The sequence below is a fragment of the Chrysochloris asiatica genome, unplaced genomic scaffold (genome assembly GCF_000296735.1).
Source record: "Chrysochloris asiatica unplaced genomic scaffold, ChrAsi1.0 scaffold00023, whole genome shotgun sequence".
Taxonomy (NCBI): domain Eukaryota; kingdom Metazoa; phylum Chordata; class Mammalia; order Afrosoricida; family Chrysochloridae; genus Chrysochloris; species Chrysochloris asiatica.
In genome coordinates this window covers 24,653,622-24,670,791 of record NW_006408541.1, presented here as the reverse complement: position 1 = coordinate 24,670,791, position 17,170 = coordinate 24,653,622, and the positions used below count along the sequence as shown (strand labels likewise).

Genomic DNA, 17,170 nt, shown 5'->3' with positions numbered 1-17,170 from the left:
GAGAATACTAAAACTGCCATGGACTGCCAAAAGAACCAATAGATCTGTTTTGGAAGAAGTGCATCCAGAGTGCTCCTTGGAGGCCAGGATGGCTACGCTTTGGCTCTCATACTTTGGACATATTGACCAGAGGGAACAGTCGCTGGAGAAGGGTGTCATGCTAGGTAAGATGGAGGGTCAGAGAAAAAGAGGAAGATCCCCAATGAGATGGATCAGCCAGGTGGCATCGTTGATGGCATCAAGTGTGGCAGCGGTGGTGGGGTTGGCCCAGGATCGGACATTGTTTCGTTCTGCTGTGCATGGGGTCGCTATGAGTCAGTTTTGACTCGATGGCATCTGACAACAACAACAGTTATTCCAGAGCACTAATAAATTGAGCAGGTAATTATTTTATCATTTAGTAGGATAATTTCTCAAGTCAGTTTAAATTGCAAGGTCAGTGGTTCAGATTCACCAGCTGATCCTCAGAAACCCTATACAGGGTCACTGTGGGTCTGAACCAACTCTACAGCACTTAACAACATACAAGCCTCAGTATTTTGGACTCTTAACTGCAAAGTTGACTGTTGAAACCCACCAGCATTTCTGTGGGAGAAAGATGAAGATTTCTGCTCCTGTAAGGATTTATAGCCTTAGAAACACTATATAGAATTGCTAAGAGTTGGAACTGCTTCATTGGCAGTGGGTTTAGTTTGGTGGAAATCTCAATATTAGTGGAGGTGATCACTAAATTACGTTGTCTTTTCTTTAAAAGGTGGGAAGAAGAGCGCTATCCTGAAGGCATCAAATGGAAATTCCTAGAACACAAAGGTCCTGTATTTGCTCCACCATATGAGCCTCTTCCAGAGAATGTCAAGTTTTATTATGATGGTAAGTCGTTCCACAGTTGTCCAGTTCTTGGCCAACATAAGTCTGTTTTTGTTGAGGGATAGAAGACAAGGAAAGATCCTGTGTTGTATGATTCTTTTTGCTTATTTCATTATATTTTATTATCATTGTATGGTTTTATGGAAGGGGCATTAGGTGTTTACTTAACTCTGTTTGAGCTGAAAAAGTACTGTGAGGAAACGGCTTTAGTGTCTTGTCTACACAGTCCAAAAAAGCTCTACATGACTCACAGCCATGGTCTGAAAACTGAATGTGTTCATCTGGCTTCATTTCTAGAGAGCCAGTCTTTGCAAGAAAGTTCATTGAAAAGCCTCACTTGAATGGAGGTGTGTTGTTTTGTAAGCTGACAAGCTGCTTTTCACTAAGATAATACCAGTAGTTGGTTGAAGATAGTTAATAACCCATCAACCTCTTCATAGGCCTGGTAGGTGGCTATCACTCACAGCACAACACTGCCTTTGATATCTTAGCAGTCAAGTCTGATGAGCTGCTTTGGAGAAATACCCAGGCTGCTTTGGAGAAATACCCAGCCTGGGTCTATTAGAACCCTCGGAATTGCCTGCTGTTACATCAGCATGTTTGTTCTGGAGAGAAGAGTTGAAGAGTGGTCTTTGGCGTTCTTATTAGAGATGTAGTAGTATGCAAATGGTAAAGCTCAGGTGATTTCTCTCAGGCTAGCCATCTTGTCCAGGATGGCTACAGCATTATTCCCCAAACCTGTCTGTGCTTGTAAGGTTCACCAGAGTGAATCTGGGCTCATGTAATAAGCGTAAAGTGAGACTGGGTGATTCTGAACCCAAGTGGTCTGTTAACAAACTCTGAGAAGCACTGGGCAGGGGACCTGGTGAAAACCAGTGATGGCCAACCCTGAGAGACCTCCGATGCATTTTTTGCCTGCTGGCCATGTCCGCAGCCACAGATGCTTAGAAGTCCAGGTACTAGTTTCATCTCAAGAGCTAGATCAGCAAATAAGGGAAATGCTAACATTGGCAAATTGGAATTTATTTATTTAAAGTTTTTATTGTGAATTGAGTGAAAGTTTACAGGGCATATCATCAGTTTTACATTCAACAAATCATACACTTTGTTGCATTACAATGATTACAGCCCCCTCCATGTACCATCAGTTAACAGTATTTCTCTCTATTCATTTTAGTTCTTTCTTTTTTTTTTTAAACACTCAGGCATATATATTGATTTCAACCACCAAAGGGCACATTCTGCAAGCCTGACTCCTGTCCGCCAGCTCTCAAGCCTTCTCTTTCCGTGAATCTAGAGTCGCCAGCTGCTCCCTCTCTCCATGTCCCCATCTCTGTCTGCATCTCTGGTGTCGCTGCCTCCCTGGATAGGGTCCTGTATTGTGCTTGTGCTCCTCTCGCCGGATGGTCATAGGGTCCTCTATTTCGGATTGCAAGATTAATTACTCCCACGTTTTTATTATAAAACTTCAACCTTTACAATTGTGACAGTCACAATTAGTCATGATAACAATTACTACTGAATCATAAGAATCTTATCCCCATCTCTTTTCACCAGACCCATCTAGAAAAGATGAAAACTATTCAATGAGAACTCTATATCTTCCCCTGCACACTCTTGAAACCTTGTATTGTAAGCCAGTCACTTCGTGCCTTTATCGCCTCCTCATTTTAGGTAGCCAATGTCTAAGTTGCCCGTACCTATTGGGATTTATTTTTTAAAGTTAAGTGTGTGTCTGTGTTCAGACCTCAGATTCAGCAGTGGACATCACTAACTGATCTCTAATCTCATGGAGTTTGCAGTTTAGCAGCAATCCATAGCCTCACTCAACAGATAAACATGTTGACCAAACAGCGCAGGACAGAGTTCTATCAGCTGTCACATCAGGTCGTTCCTAGAGACTCTCAAATATGACTCAAACCCTAAACTTCCAAATGATGAGAGAGCCTACAACTTTAAGAGATCAATCTTGAAAATGTAAGTTATTCAATGTTCCTAAACTAATAAAGCCTTACTTTGAGGTGTAAAGTGGTTTCAGGGAAAGCTAGATTCCCTAGTCTCAGCTCTTTTCAAGATGGGAATCCAGGGCCTGGACCAGTCACACCTTTTCATCCTTGCCCATTCCTGCATTACACAGACTCCAGCCCCGGGACTCTACCATTTTGTTACTTGGTCTTCCCTCTGGGCCTTCTTTATTCCCTTTGGTCCCTCACTCTACAAGGAGTCAAATTTAACTAATGAAAGTCCAGACAGCTTGTGTACGTACTACCTACTCTTTTTGAAGACAATTCTCAGACTCTTGTAGAACCTGCCCAGAAGGAAGCGCAGGGTATGCAGTGGCTAAGTCATTGGATTGTTGCCCCTTCCGAGGACTTCCAGTTGTGGGCTTCTGACTCAGCAGTTTCCTCTTTGTGGAGCACAGCCTTTCGCACAAAGTGTTTTCATTTTCAGGAATATTTTGTCATCCACTTTGCTGCAGTGTACTGTCATTTCATCTTTCACCTCTCATCTAAAACAGGAGTGAAAATGGCTTCCTTTTTTGGAGGCAGTATTCAAAAAAATTGCCCAAAGATTTTGCTTCTTCACTTTCTTTCTCCTCAAAAAGTTATTACTTAGTTTATACTGAGCAGACCCAGGGGCAGTTGACATTGTTTCTTGCGCTATTTTTTATTATTATTAGTGTTGAAAGCATGTAATGATTTAACTGGCAGGTCTGGCTCAAACCTGAATGAAGGAGTTCTGAAGAACTGTGGGACCACCCTCAAAAGCAGCCTGAAGTGCTTGCTTTGCTTCCTTCAGAGGCCAGGGTTTAGGGACCTGAGTAGGGAAAGCTGCGCCACCTACTGGACTTTTACGTTATGGCATCCAGCGAAGCTCTATCTAGACAGTTTCCATTCTGTGCTACAGCTCCCTAAATCCCTACAATTAATGATGGTCATTTATCAACTATCTTGAGATGAGACATCTGAATTTTGAAGTGAACAGATTTCTGGTTATACTTTATTCTTCTATAATGAATGTGTGATCGCCCTGGGTGAATTATTAATGACTATGTAATATTATATAGTAGAGCAGTGTAATTATTGTTTAATCTCATTTTATTTTGAATTATAGCCAAATGCTGTTAACTATGTTCCAGATGGTGTTGTAAAGTTGGATTTTCAAGGGACAAAAAACAAAATTGGCCCTTTAAGAGTACTGTTTAAAAATACTCTATTTGAAAAGTAGATTAAACTCCTAACTATTTTTCCTTTACTGCTTTATTAACTAATTAAGGTATACAAAACCCCTAGGCCACATTCAGATTTTATTTTCCAGTCAGCAGCTTCATTGTGTCACTTCAGGGTTCCTTTAGAGGAGCTCTTACCTAAATGCTTGCACACTACTGATACCATCCAGTCATCCCATATGCTCTGGATACAGTCCATTTTCCTGAAAGAGATGACCTCTGAATCCAGGTGTTCCCAGAGCAGCATATACATCTCAAACTCCAGAGTATACCCAGACCACCTGGGGATCTTGTTAAACACAATTTCTGGTTCAGTAGGTCTGGAGTGGTGCTGAAACTTCTGCATTTCTAACAAGCTTCCAGGTGATGCTTTTGCAGCTAGTCTGTGAACCACACTTTTTTGAGGAGGAGGGCTCTAGAGGGTAGGTCTCATTAGACTATTTCGTATGGGAAATCTGGGCTTGTCTGCTGTGGATGTATTATTTTTATTCATATTCAACCCATCTAACTTGGAAGATGAAAGATGCCTATTTCTCTTCCCTACAATTCCTTCCACTACATATCCCAGCCTTTCTTCTTGAACAGAGGCTGTTTAGCTTGTGAGGATTTGATTTTTAAAAACCACTGAAGAGGAAGAGTAAAGGAACTTGCTTACTGAAAAGAAAATGAAGAGTGGCTGGGTCTTGCCCAGTCGTCCCTGTTGTGAGCAGGCACCTGGGAACAATTTACTTGAATAGTCTCCAGAGAATGCCCCAGGTCAATATCTACAAAAGAGAAGGAGAGTTTATACAAGCAGATATAAATCAGTGTGTTGTCTTTGTTGTTGTTGTTGGTACATTGTGTCACCAAACCTTTATATATCTTCAGAAGGTACCATTTTAAAAGAAGAACTCTCCAGAACTCAGTATTTATATGTAGAACCTGAATACGACACCTAACTTTTTGGAACCACTCTTTCCTCTAGGTAAAGTCATGAAGCTGAGCCCCAAAGCAGAAGAAGTAGCTACATTCTTTGCAAAAATGCTCGACCATGAATATACTACTAAGGAAACATTTAGGAAAAATTTCTTTAAGGACTGGAGAAAGGTATTACATAGCCCATATATTAATATCCTAACACCTCGCAGAAATGTTGATCAAGTACCTATAATTTTACCCAAAAATCCCTGATGTAAAAATTTGGATTTTAGTAATTCTGTTGTGATACAAGTTGTTTATTTATCTTTTGTCTGTTCATGATTGCAAAGGTTTTCTATTCAATAAGAATGCTTATATTTCTTTCCTCCCAGCTCTCATGTGACTGTTTTGTTGTTATTGTTGTTGTTGTGTGCTGTCAAGCAATTTCGACTCATAATGACCCCATAGGACAAAGTAGAGCATCCCATGGGGTTTTCTAGGCTGTAATCTTTATGGGAGCAGATCAACAGCAGCTAATGGGCTCAACCACTAACCTTTCAGTTAGTGGCCAAATACTTAATGATTGTGCCACCACGACTCCTTCATATGACTGCTGTCCATATGAAGTGCCATCCAGTTCCAAGTCACAAGATTTCCAAGGAGTTGGTGAATTTGAACTGCAGACCTTGTGGTGCTAGCTGACCTTGTGGGTTTTGTTGTTGTTGTTAAGTGCCATTGAGTTGATTCCGAGCCATAGCGACCCTGTAAAGGGTTTCGGAGGAGCAGCTGGTGACCTTGTGGGTAAAGGGGTACTGTATTACCAGATTATACTACTTAGAAAACCTCAATTCCAGATGAGCAAAGAAATGTGTCTCTCTAGGTCCTCATTTTGCCTGCTGTTGCAAAAGAGATGTTAACCTGCCATTCCATTCCCTCCTGATTCTTGATCATTTTTACTATAGGTAGTTTCTGCTCTTGAAACCATGTGTATCATAGTTGCACAGTTGACTTTAGAACAATCTCAAACGTGTTCTCGATAATGTGTTTGGTAATATGAATGACGGCTGAGTTGAAGTTTGCTTTCTGAACTAGCTCTGAAAATACGGTTTAATAAGTGACTAGAGCAGGCCTAATGTTTGTCATAGAGAATGAGTATGGGAACGTTTTTCTCATTCATTAAATGATAATAATAGTTCTAAAACTGGGGTACTCATGTCTCTGGGCTTCGTAACAGTGAATCAAGGAGCCCGAGAACTACATAAGAATCCATCTTTTTCAATGATGAGTAATTTAAAACATTATTTGTATTGGGATATGTATGTCCTAATAGAACAGAGTAACAATTTTTCTTTTTTTCCCAAACTCATTCACCTCTTCAGACACCTTTGTTAAAGAAATGGTGCTTCTAAAGCTGCAAAGAAATTTAGATACTTGTATATGTACCTTCTCCCCCACCCCACCCCACCCCTGCTTTTTTTTATTTTATTTTAAATTTTTATTGTATTGAAAATATACATAATAAATATGCCATCTCAGAAATCTCTACATGAACAATTCAGTGACATTGATTACATTCTTCAAATTCTACAACCATTCTTGTCCTATTCCACACATTTCATTACTAGGAACATGAACTCGGTGCCCTTTAAGCAAAAGTTTCCCCTTTTGTACTCCTCATAACTTAGGAATCTTTGGTTTCCTAGTTAGTATATTCTTATTTCATTCAAGTGAGATTATATGTTATTGTCCTTTTGTAAGTGACTGACTTTACTCCTTATGATGTTTTCAAGGTGTCTCTCTGTTGTGGCATGCATCAACACTTCATTTCTATATTGACTGAGTAGTATTCCATTGTATTATGTGTATACCACATTTTGCTTATCCATTCATCTGTTAATGGACATTTCAGTTGTTCCTGCCTTCATGTCTTCTGGATATATACCTAGGATTGGGATTTCAGGTTTATTTGGTAATTCTATGTTCAACATTTTGGGGGACCAAGCTTTCCACAGTTGGGTTGTACCTTTTTCCCTTTTCTTTTGACTAGGAAATGACTAGTGAAGAGAAGAATATTATCACCAACCTAAGCAAATGTGATTTCATCCAAATGAGCCAGTATTTCAAAGCCCAGTCAGAAGCACGAAAACAGATGAGCAAAGAAGAAAAGCTGGTATCTAAGAATTTTTTAATCCTCTGGAGGATTTTGGAATTGTTAATTGGGTCATCTAATTCTCTTCTTGGTTCTTGTGACACAGCGCTTTTACTTTAGTAGTTTTACATCACAGTACACCAAAGATTTAGGATTCTTAGCCTAGTAATGTTTTTTTTTCTTTAATGGTTTTTTATATGGACTGAAAACTGAGAATGGCACTACAAGTACCCTGGTGTTCTATTGATCTGAAAACCAGTTGGCAATTCTAATAATATATAGTATTTAAGGAGGGGCTGCTGGGTATTAAGGATTGCCACTGTTGCTGTTGTTGTTAAGTGCCATTGAATCGATTCCATCTCATAGCAACCCTGTATAGGATTTCCAAGAAGCGGTTGGTGAGCTTGAATCACTGACCTTGCAGTCCAGCCCATTAACCCGAAGCGCCACACCAGAACTCCTTTAAGGATTAAGAGAGATCAAACAATACTGGCCATGTACCTCTCTGTTCCTTGATCTGTTTTATTCTGGAGTTTAACCATGTTATCCATCTCCATCTTCCCACCATGAGCATTGTCTTCTTCAGGGGTTTTAGCACTTTTACTAAACAGAAAACCTCCACTCCAGTTGAGCAAAGGAAGGTTTTTCTGTCTGCAGAGTCTTATAAATGGACTTGTAAATGACATTTTATATTGGAACACAACCACACTCTTGTTTCCTTGCTATTGATGATTGCCCTCAAGCTTAAAATAGTTTCTATGTAGAACAAATTTGTTAATCCTCAAATCTAGAGAAATCAGACTAGAATCTTTTCATTTTTTTTTAAAGCAGTGGTTCAGAAGTTAAAGAATTTTTTTACCTCATTGTAGTTTCAATATTTTAAAGGACTTCACATGCTTATACATCTAAGTCCTTGCATTTATATCTCATTGATTATATGGAGTCCTGGTGTGGTGCTGTAGGGTAAGCACTGTGGACTGCAAGGTCTGCAGTTCAGACTCACCAGCTACTCTCAGAAACCCTATACAGGGTTGATTTTGTTGGAAGCGACTTGATGACGACAACAAACAATGTATGACTCTTGTTGAAAAATTAATGAGTTATTATAGAATGATAACTATCTCAAAACTTTTCAGTCTCACCTTAGTCTTATACCTAGTATTTGGTGTATTCACTTAGGAGTGTTTTAAAACTTACAACCTACTTTGAAACTTTCTTCTTGGAATAATCACTCAAAGATAAAAAAGATTACCAGGCCTTGCTTTCGAGGTTCTTCTTGGTGTAAACTTTCAACCTTTCATTTCGCAGCTAAGCATGTTAACTGTTGTAACTTTCAGGGATTCTGCTCCCAAGATAGGGAGATTTTGTAAGCATCACCTTGTTAGAACTACCCCATCAAAGACATCTGCTATCAACAAGTTCTGAGTCTTCCTACACACAAGGCAGCAGAATTTAGTTGCAATTAGTTACATTACTAATTGTAAGGGGATGAAGACTCAACAAAGACTGTAAGAAGGCTCAAATTATTTTTATTTTTCCTTTTTGGAGTAAGGATTACAAAGTGGACAGTTTACACACCCATGTCCCTGGAAAACAATCTGTGACAAGCTCATCTGGACTTGAAAACCCATGAGAAATATTGCTCCACTCATTGCCTCTGAAGCTCATTGAAAAGCATGGAAATGGTTTTTATGAGTCTGTCAGAGACTTTTCTGTATCTTCCCCTTTTTCAAAAGATGATTTAAGAATCTGTTTTTAATCTGTGATTGAAGTCAAAATTTATTGTTAGATCTTTTGGAGAATTTTATTGTATGTAAGTTTGAAAAATACTCACTGCAGTTTTGTTTGCATTCTTTTCTTAGTGCTTTTAGACTTTTCCTTACTTTGACTTGTTTCCTCTGCCAAGACATAAATAGGTGAGCATAGGTCAGCAATGTGAATACCGTTAAGTACTTTCTTGCTATCTTTCAGAAAATCAAAGAGGAGAATGAAAAGTTACTGAAAGAATATGGCTTCTGTATTATGGATAACCACAAAGAGAGAATTGCCAACTTCAAGATAGAGCCTCCTGGGCTTTTCCGTGGCCGAGGCAACCACCCCAAGATGGGCATGCTGAAGAGACGGATCATGCCCGAGGACATAATCATCAACTGTAGCAAGTGAGCACACAGTTTGTCTTATGGGTCAAAATGCGGTTCAGGGCTTCCTTGTAGTCGGTAGTATTTCTCTCAGTAGCAGAGGACCTACTGGGAATAGAGTGGTATTTCCGGGTATAGATTTCCAGGTCTTTTTTAGGCACTAACTGATGAGAAGGAAACCTAGAAATGTATCCTCAGCAGATCTGCCCACTTCAGATCACAAAAAATTAGATAGTTCCTCACTTACCATTTCACCAGCACTCCTGTTTTGTTTCCACAGAGATGCCAAAGTTCCTTCTCCTCCTCCAGGACATAAGTGGAAAGAGGTCCGGCATGATAACAAGGTTACTTGGCTGGTCTCCTGGACCGAGAACATCCAAGGTTCCATTAAATACATCATGCTTAACCCCAGTTCACGAATCAAGGTAAAGGGGATAGCTGAGAGTCACACTGATTAGTGGGGCTGAAATATGCTCTGACCATCTAGATTCACTTTGACAAACTAAACACCTTTCCCATAAAAAGGAGGGACAAATATTTCTTGGTGAGAGAAATATTTCATTTTCCGGTGAGAGCTTCCAAGGATCTATCTGATATTTGCTTCATAAAAATCATTTTATTATTCATTTATTAGTTCACACATACTTATGCATTCCTGCCCTCATTGTGTACTATCTAGTGGTCAGAATACGATGAAGCGTATAATCAATGTGTTTTGACTCCTGCAGCTTTCTCCCTCTTCCACACGTTTCCTAGCTTTGAGGGAGGAAGCGTAATTGTTCTGAATCAGGAAAGAAGGTGTGAGATCTAGCATGTCTTACGTGCATCTGACTTCCCAAGGTCTCATCTGGATAGGTTTCACCTATTTCACCAGGCCCAGGGGAGTAATATGGAGTCCTGGTGTGGCACTGTAGGATAAACACTGGATTGCAAGGTCTCGTTTGAAATCCACCAGTTGCTCCTCAGAAACCCTATGCAGGGTCACTGAGTTAGAATCGATTTGACACACTAATCAATATCAAGAGTAGTGATATATATGAAAACACATCATAAGCTTTGTTAAATGCATGTGATTTGCTATTTATTGATAATGTTATTTAGAGAGTCGTTAAGTGCTGTTGAGTCGCTTCTGACTCATAGCGACCTTATGTAGGGTTTTTGAGGAACAAATAGTGAGTTTGAACCACCAACCTTGTGATCCATTGCTTATCCTATAGCACACACCAGGACTCCTATTGAGAGAAGGAAGCTCTAAAACAGGCAATCAGCTTTTGATAGCTAAGTAACCTTGCCCTGGCTTTGAAGAGTCCCATGACTTTCTCCTTCAGACATAACTATAGGAGGGTAAATAACAACCTAAATAAGGCAAGAATTTAGTTCTCTGTCGATGTGGTTGTGTCTGTGACTAAGAACTTTCTTAATCCAGATTTATCAGGTATTGATGTCTGTTACAAGATGATAAGGAACCTTGGGGGCACTGCTGCTGAACCCAGCAGTCACTTTGTGGGAGAAAATCGATGTAGTGGCAATGGGTTGGTTTTTGTTTTTTTAAGATAGGAATGCCATAGTTCAAAGGCTGTGTGATTTTGTTGAGGCTAAATTGCACATTTTATAACCTATATCTCTGTATTCTTCAGTATATCACCACTTCTTTTATGAGAAATGGCCGTCTTTATATTTTTAATTGGAAAACATTTTTCATAGTTTTTACTAAATATAGAATCAGAAAAGAGAACCCTTCTGGTGGCCAGAATTCCAAGTCATTTTAAGAAGTGTGTTGTGTTATTATTCTGAAATAGGGCCAAGTTTAACAACAACAACAAAGGTAGATAAACAATGAATGGTCTTAGCCCTCAAGGATCTTGTTAGGCTCATGGGAAATTGGGTCAGAATTCAGTTATATTAGAAGAGAGGTAAACATTAAATTCTTTCATAAATAAAGCCATTGTTCGCAGCAGCTGGAGATCAAAGGCAACCTTACAAAGGAAATTGGGTTACAACTAAAAAGAAAAGTATTTCATTCTGAGGGTGTATTTCAATCTGATCATGCATGGATAGAGATGAGGGAAAGCACATAATAGATTTGAGGAGTTTTATGTGGATGATGAGTATACATATAAAAGGAGTAGCAAAAAATGAACACATGATGAAAGTTAATGTTTGATTTTCTAACAACCGTACAACTATACCAGGCATGTTATAATGCCATTATTTTATTGATATGTAAACTTAATCTCTGTGAGACCAAAAAACCTGCTCAAGATTTAGTAGTTAATAAATAACATAGGTTAGACTGTAACTTGTATCTTTACTCTCCTGATGGCATCCTGTGTGACATATTGCTGCCTAATGGTTGTTGTTGTTGTGAAATGCTGTCGAGTCAGTTCCAACCCACAACGACCCTGTATAGGGTTTCCAGGGAGCAGCTTGTGAGCTTGAACTGCCAACCTTGCAGTTCAAACGGCTTTGCAGTCTGGCTCATTAACCCACAATGCCACACTGCCTTAAATGCCTTAAATGCCATGCTGAAGAGCCTGGACAGTGTTCAGCATATGATGGAAAACCATTGAGAGATCTTAAAGAGAAGTGCTTTGAATATAAATCCTTTACTTAGACTTATAGGCATTGCACGTAATCCCAAATATAAACTGTTATTAGTGCTATGAAAAAAAATTACAGGCTCCTATTAGAGAATTAAAGGAGCTCTGGTAGCGTAGTGGCTACGAATCGGGCTGTGAACCTAAAGGTCAGCGGTTCGAAACTACCAGCCGCTCCGCGGGAGAAAGATGAGGCTTTCTACTCCCGTAAAGATTTACACCCTCGGAAACCCTGTACAGGGTCGCTATGGGTCGGAACCGACTCGACGGCACTTAACAACAACAACAACATTAGAGAATTAAGGAGCTCTGGTAGCATAGTGGTTACGAATCAGGCTGCTACCCTCAAGGTCAGCAGTTCCGCAGGAGAAAGATGAGGCGTTCAGCTCCTGTAAAGATTTACAGCCTCTGAAACCCTATGCAAGTCACTATGAAACTCCTCCACGGTACTTAACAACAACAGCAATTAAGAGAATTAACCTGGGGACCTGCCCTGCTCTCCCAGGGTCAGGGATAGCCTTTCTGAGGAAGTAAGATCTAAAATTAGACTTAAAGGATGAATGGGATTTCTCCAGGGTAAGAATGGGGAACAGGTATTGTAGACCCATTCTAAAACCTATCTGAAGTTCCTGAGATGAGAACAATATTGGCCATGAGGAACTAAAAGAAGGAAAGTATAGTTGGAATATATTGAACAAAAAAGAGGCCGACCTAAGAGAACTGAGAGGAGGCAACAGATCCAGCCAGTTCTTTAAGATTTGTTACATTCTCCTCAGTGCAATAAGGAACTACTGAACTGAATTTTAAAGAGGAGGGTATTACCAGATAGGTGTTTAAAAAACTTGGGGCAATTGATCATTCTGTGCCTCCGTGGTGACTTAAGTTGTACACAAAAAAGAAGTGTAGACAAAAGGAGGCTGTTGTAAGATTTCCAGGAAGGGAGTGGTAATGACCTAGACTAGGATAATGGCAATGGAGATGGCGAGAAGTGAATGATTCCAAATCTATGTATACTGTGTACTCTTCTAGGTAGGGCTTAGAGGTGATTGTGGAAGAGTCTCTGAAGACAGTTGAGATCCTTTTTAGATGGGCCAGGGGAACACTTCAAGGTATTTTCCAGATAACATCCAAGTAACTTCTGCATAGCAGGCATTTATGCAGGTGTGTGGGTTATGACCTTGAACTTGCCCAGAGTTAACACCTAGAACTTCATACCCAGGACAAAATGCCTAACTCATTATCTGGGATGAGAGCCCAAGAAGAGTCTTAAAATGGGGGTGATTGTTGTTAGCTGCTGCAAAATCAGTCGCAATTCACGGAAATTCCATGCGCAACAAGATTGAACCATTATGATTTATAGGGTTTTCATTAGCTGGTGTTTGGCAGTAGATCGCCAGACTTTTCTGTTTAGTCTGTCTTCGTCTGGAAACTCTGCTGAAACCAGTTTGGCATCATAGCAACACCTTAACACTGCTGACAGATGAGCTGTGGCTGTGTTTGAATGTACTGGCCCAAATCAAACCTAAGTCTCTCTTATGGAAGGCAGGAATTCTACCACTGAAACACCACTGTCCTCTTTGAAGAGGACTTGAAAACAGTGTCTTTACTGGAAAGATAAATGTGACTTCTTCAGCTTCTGAGTCTTTTCCTCATCTGCTGCCACCGGGTGAAATCTTAGAGGTCAGGGTTGAGTAGTTGTTAACTTTTTGCTACCACCAGGATAGATACAAGCATAACACTCATAACTCTATACCTGCCATCTGACTGTGTTAAATATCACAATCAGTGATTTCACACAAAATATTTTGATCAGACACAGCGGATGTTCCTTTTGTGCCCTTCACTTGCTCACCTTAAGACTATAATCGTGAACTTGGTGTTGTCATTCTCAGGGTGTTTTTATATTTTACAGTACATTTATATATGTTGGTGGTGGTGTGCTGTGAAGTCAGTTCTGACCCTGCTTAGGATTTCTGTAAATCTTGCCGGGAGCAGAAAGCCTCATCTTTCTTCCATGGAATGGCTCGTAGAAAGATGAGGCTTTCTGCTCCCAGAAAGACTTATAGCCATGGAAAACCTACAGAATATATTTAGTATTGTTTTACAAGTTTTGACTTCAAAAGACTGGATCATTCTGTACTCAGTTTTATTTTGATATTTTATTGTCTTGACATATTTATGATATAGTTCTCACATTTTTCTTTTATATATAAAACATATCCATTCTCTTGTCAAGAGACTTTTAGAGTTATTTATAGTCTCACTATTATTAGCTGTTAGAATAAACACATTTTCCTTAGGCATATGGATGTGAATTTCTCTTTAAGATTCTTTAATAGATATATCTAAATTGCTCTTAGACTCCTGGTGTGGCGCTATACGATAAGCACTAGATTGCGAACCACAAGGTCAGCAGTTCAGATCCACAGCTGCTCCTCAGAAGCCCTATATAGTCAGAACGGACTCAACGGCACTTAAAGTACTTGAACAGATTTACATCACTGTGATTCTCCAACAGTGTGAAAGCTATGTTTTTCCATATTCTTGCCTAATTTTTTAAGTTTTCTTTTTGCATTTTGATCTTTCAGCCACTAAGAATATGTTTTTGTACAAGGGTACTTGAAAAAGTTTATAAGAAAATTCCATTTTTCTGTGAGCTTTTTGAAGTCCCCTCATATACATATGTAGGAAGAAAGAGTGACAAACTACTTCCAAATCGTTAGTCACTGAAAACTTTATGAATAGCAGAGAAGCACTGTCAGATATAGTGCCAGAAGATGAGCCCCTCAGATTGGAAGGTACTCAAAATGCCACTGATGCCACTGAAGAGCTGCCTCCTCAAAGTGGAGTTGACTGTAATGACGCAGTTTGAGTAAAGCCTGTGGGAGAATAGCCTGCAGGACCTTCATTTGCTGATGGAGCATAACTCAAAATGAAGAGAATCAGCTGTAAACATCCACTGAAAATCAGAACACAGAATGTAAGAAGTGTAGTATGAATCTGGGAAAATTGGCAGTTGTCAAAAATGAAATGGAACGCATAAACATTGATATCTTAGGCATTAATTAGTGAGATAAAATGGACTGGTATTGGCCATTTTGAATCTTGACAACCACATGCTTTACTGTGCCAGGAATGACAAATTGAAGAGGAATAGTGTTGCATTCATTGTCAAAAAGAACATATCCAGATCAGTCATGAAGTACAACGACGCTGCCTGTGATAGGATAATATCCATGTGCCTACAGTGAAGCCCAGTTAATAACACTATTATTCAAATTTACACACCAACCACTAAAGCCAGTGAGGATGAAATAAAAGAATTCTACCAACTTCTTCAATCTGAAATGGATCAAACTTGCAATCAAGATGTATTGATCATTACTGGTGATTGGAATGCAAAGATTGGTGGCAAAGAGGAAGGATCAGTAGTTGGAAAACATGGCCTTGGTGATAGAAATGATGCTGGAGAACGCATGACAGAATTCTGCAAAACCAGTAATTTGTTCATTTTAAATACCTTCTTTAGACAGCATAAGAGACGACTATACACATGGACCTCACCAGATGGAATACATAGAAATCAAATTGACTACAACTGTGGGAAGAGATGGTGGAAAAGCTCCATGTCATCAGTGAAAACAAGGCCAGGGGCAGACTGTGGAACAGACCATCAATTACTCCTATACAAATTCAAACTGAAGCTGAAGAAAATGAAAACGAGTCCATGAGAGCCCAAATACGACCTTGGCTATATCTCACCTGAATTTAGAGATCATCTGAAGAACAGATTTGATACATTAAACACTAAAGACTGAAGACCAGAAGAGTTGTGGGATGACATCAAGAACATCATACATGAAAAAAGCAAAAAGTCAAGAGGACAAGAAAGAAGGAAAAGGTCAAAATGGATGTCAAAAGAGACACTGAAACTTGCTCTCCAGCAAAGAGATGCTAAAGGAAATGGACAAAATGAGGAGGTCCAAAAATTGAACAGAAAATTACAAAGCTCAGCTAGAGAAGATAAAGCCAGATATTATAACAAAATGTACAAAGATCTGGAATCAGAAAACCAAAAAGGAAGAACACGCTTAGCTGTGGGGAACTGAAGAAAAATCCTAGCCTCGAGTTTCGTTATTGAAAGATTCTCTGGGCAAATTATTGAATGATGCAGAATGCATCAAGGGAATACACATAGTCACTGTACCAAAAGGAAATGGTTAATGTTCAACCATTTTAAGATGTAGCATATTATCAAGAGCCAATGATACTGAAGGAGGGAGTCCAAGATGCATTGAAGGAATCGGCAAAGAAGAAGGGCACCAGGAACTGATGGAATAAAACTTGAAATCTTTCAAGAAAGTGAGGTGGCACAGGAGACACTCACTCATCTCTGCCAAGAAATTTGGGAGACAACTATCTGGCCGACTGATTGGAAGAGATCCATATTTGTGCCCATTCCAAAGAGAGGTGACCCAACGGAATGTGGAAATCAGCGGACAATCTCTTTGATATCCCACGCAAGTAAAGCTTTGCTAAAGGTAATACAGAAACAGCTACAATCATACATTGACAGAGAACTTATAGAGGTTCAAGCCGGATTCAGAAGAGGCCGTAAAATGAGGGATATCATTGCTGATGTCTGATGGATCTTGGTGGAAAAAGCAGAGACTATCAGAAAGATGTTTACCTGTGCTTTCCTGACTACGCAAAGGCTTTTGATTGTGTGGATCATGACAAGCTATGGACAACATTGCAAAGTATGAGTATTCCTTTACACTAAATTGTGCTCATAAGTAATCTGTACGTGGACCAAGAAGCACTTGTTCCAACAGAACATGGGAACACTGAATGGTTTAAAATTCAGAAAGGTGTGCGACACCTTCTTTCACCATACTTAATCAACCTGTATGCTGAGCAAATAATCCAAGAAGCTGGTTTCTATGAAGAAAAACGTGGCATCAGGATTGGAGAAAGACTCATTAACAACATGCAATATGCAGCTGATACAACCTTGCTTGCTGAAAGTGAAGAGGATTTAAAACATTTACTGATAAAGATGAAAGAGCACAGCCTTCAGTATGGATTACATATCAATGTAAAGCAAACAAAAATCCTCACCACTGGGCCAATAAACAACATTCTAATCAATGGAGAAAAGATTGAGGTTGTTAAGAATTTCATTCTGCTTGGATCAACACTTAAAGAAGCAGCAGTCAAGAAATCAAACAATTTATTTCATTAGGCAAATCTGCTCCACAAGACCTTTTTAAAATGTTGAAGAGCAAAGATA

General features: G+C 39.5%; 1 protein-coding gene across 1 annotated transcript in view; it reads left to right on the top strand.

The window, feature by feature from the left end:
• TOP1 (topoisomerase (DNA) I) overlaps positions 1-17,170 on the top strand; it is a 142,727-nt gene that overhangs the window by 92,940 nt on the left and 32,617 nt on the right. Inside the window, exons 9-13 of the mRNA XM_006839294.1 lie at positions 755-870; positions 5,061-5,182; positions 7,041-7,163; positions 9,114-9,301; positions 9,561-9,705. Of these exons, the coding sequence (XP_006839357.1) occupies positions 755-870; positions 5,061-5,182; positions 7,041-7,163; positions 9,114-9,301; positions 9,561-9,705 (694 nt within the window). The remainder of the gene's footprint in view (positions 1-754; positions 871-5,060; positions 5,183-7,040; positions 7,164-9,113; positions 9,302-9,560; positions 9,706-17,170) is intronic.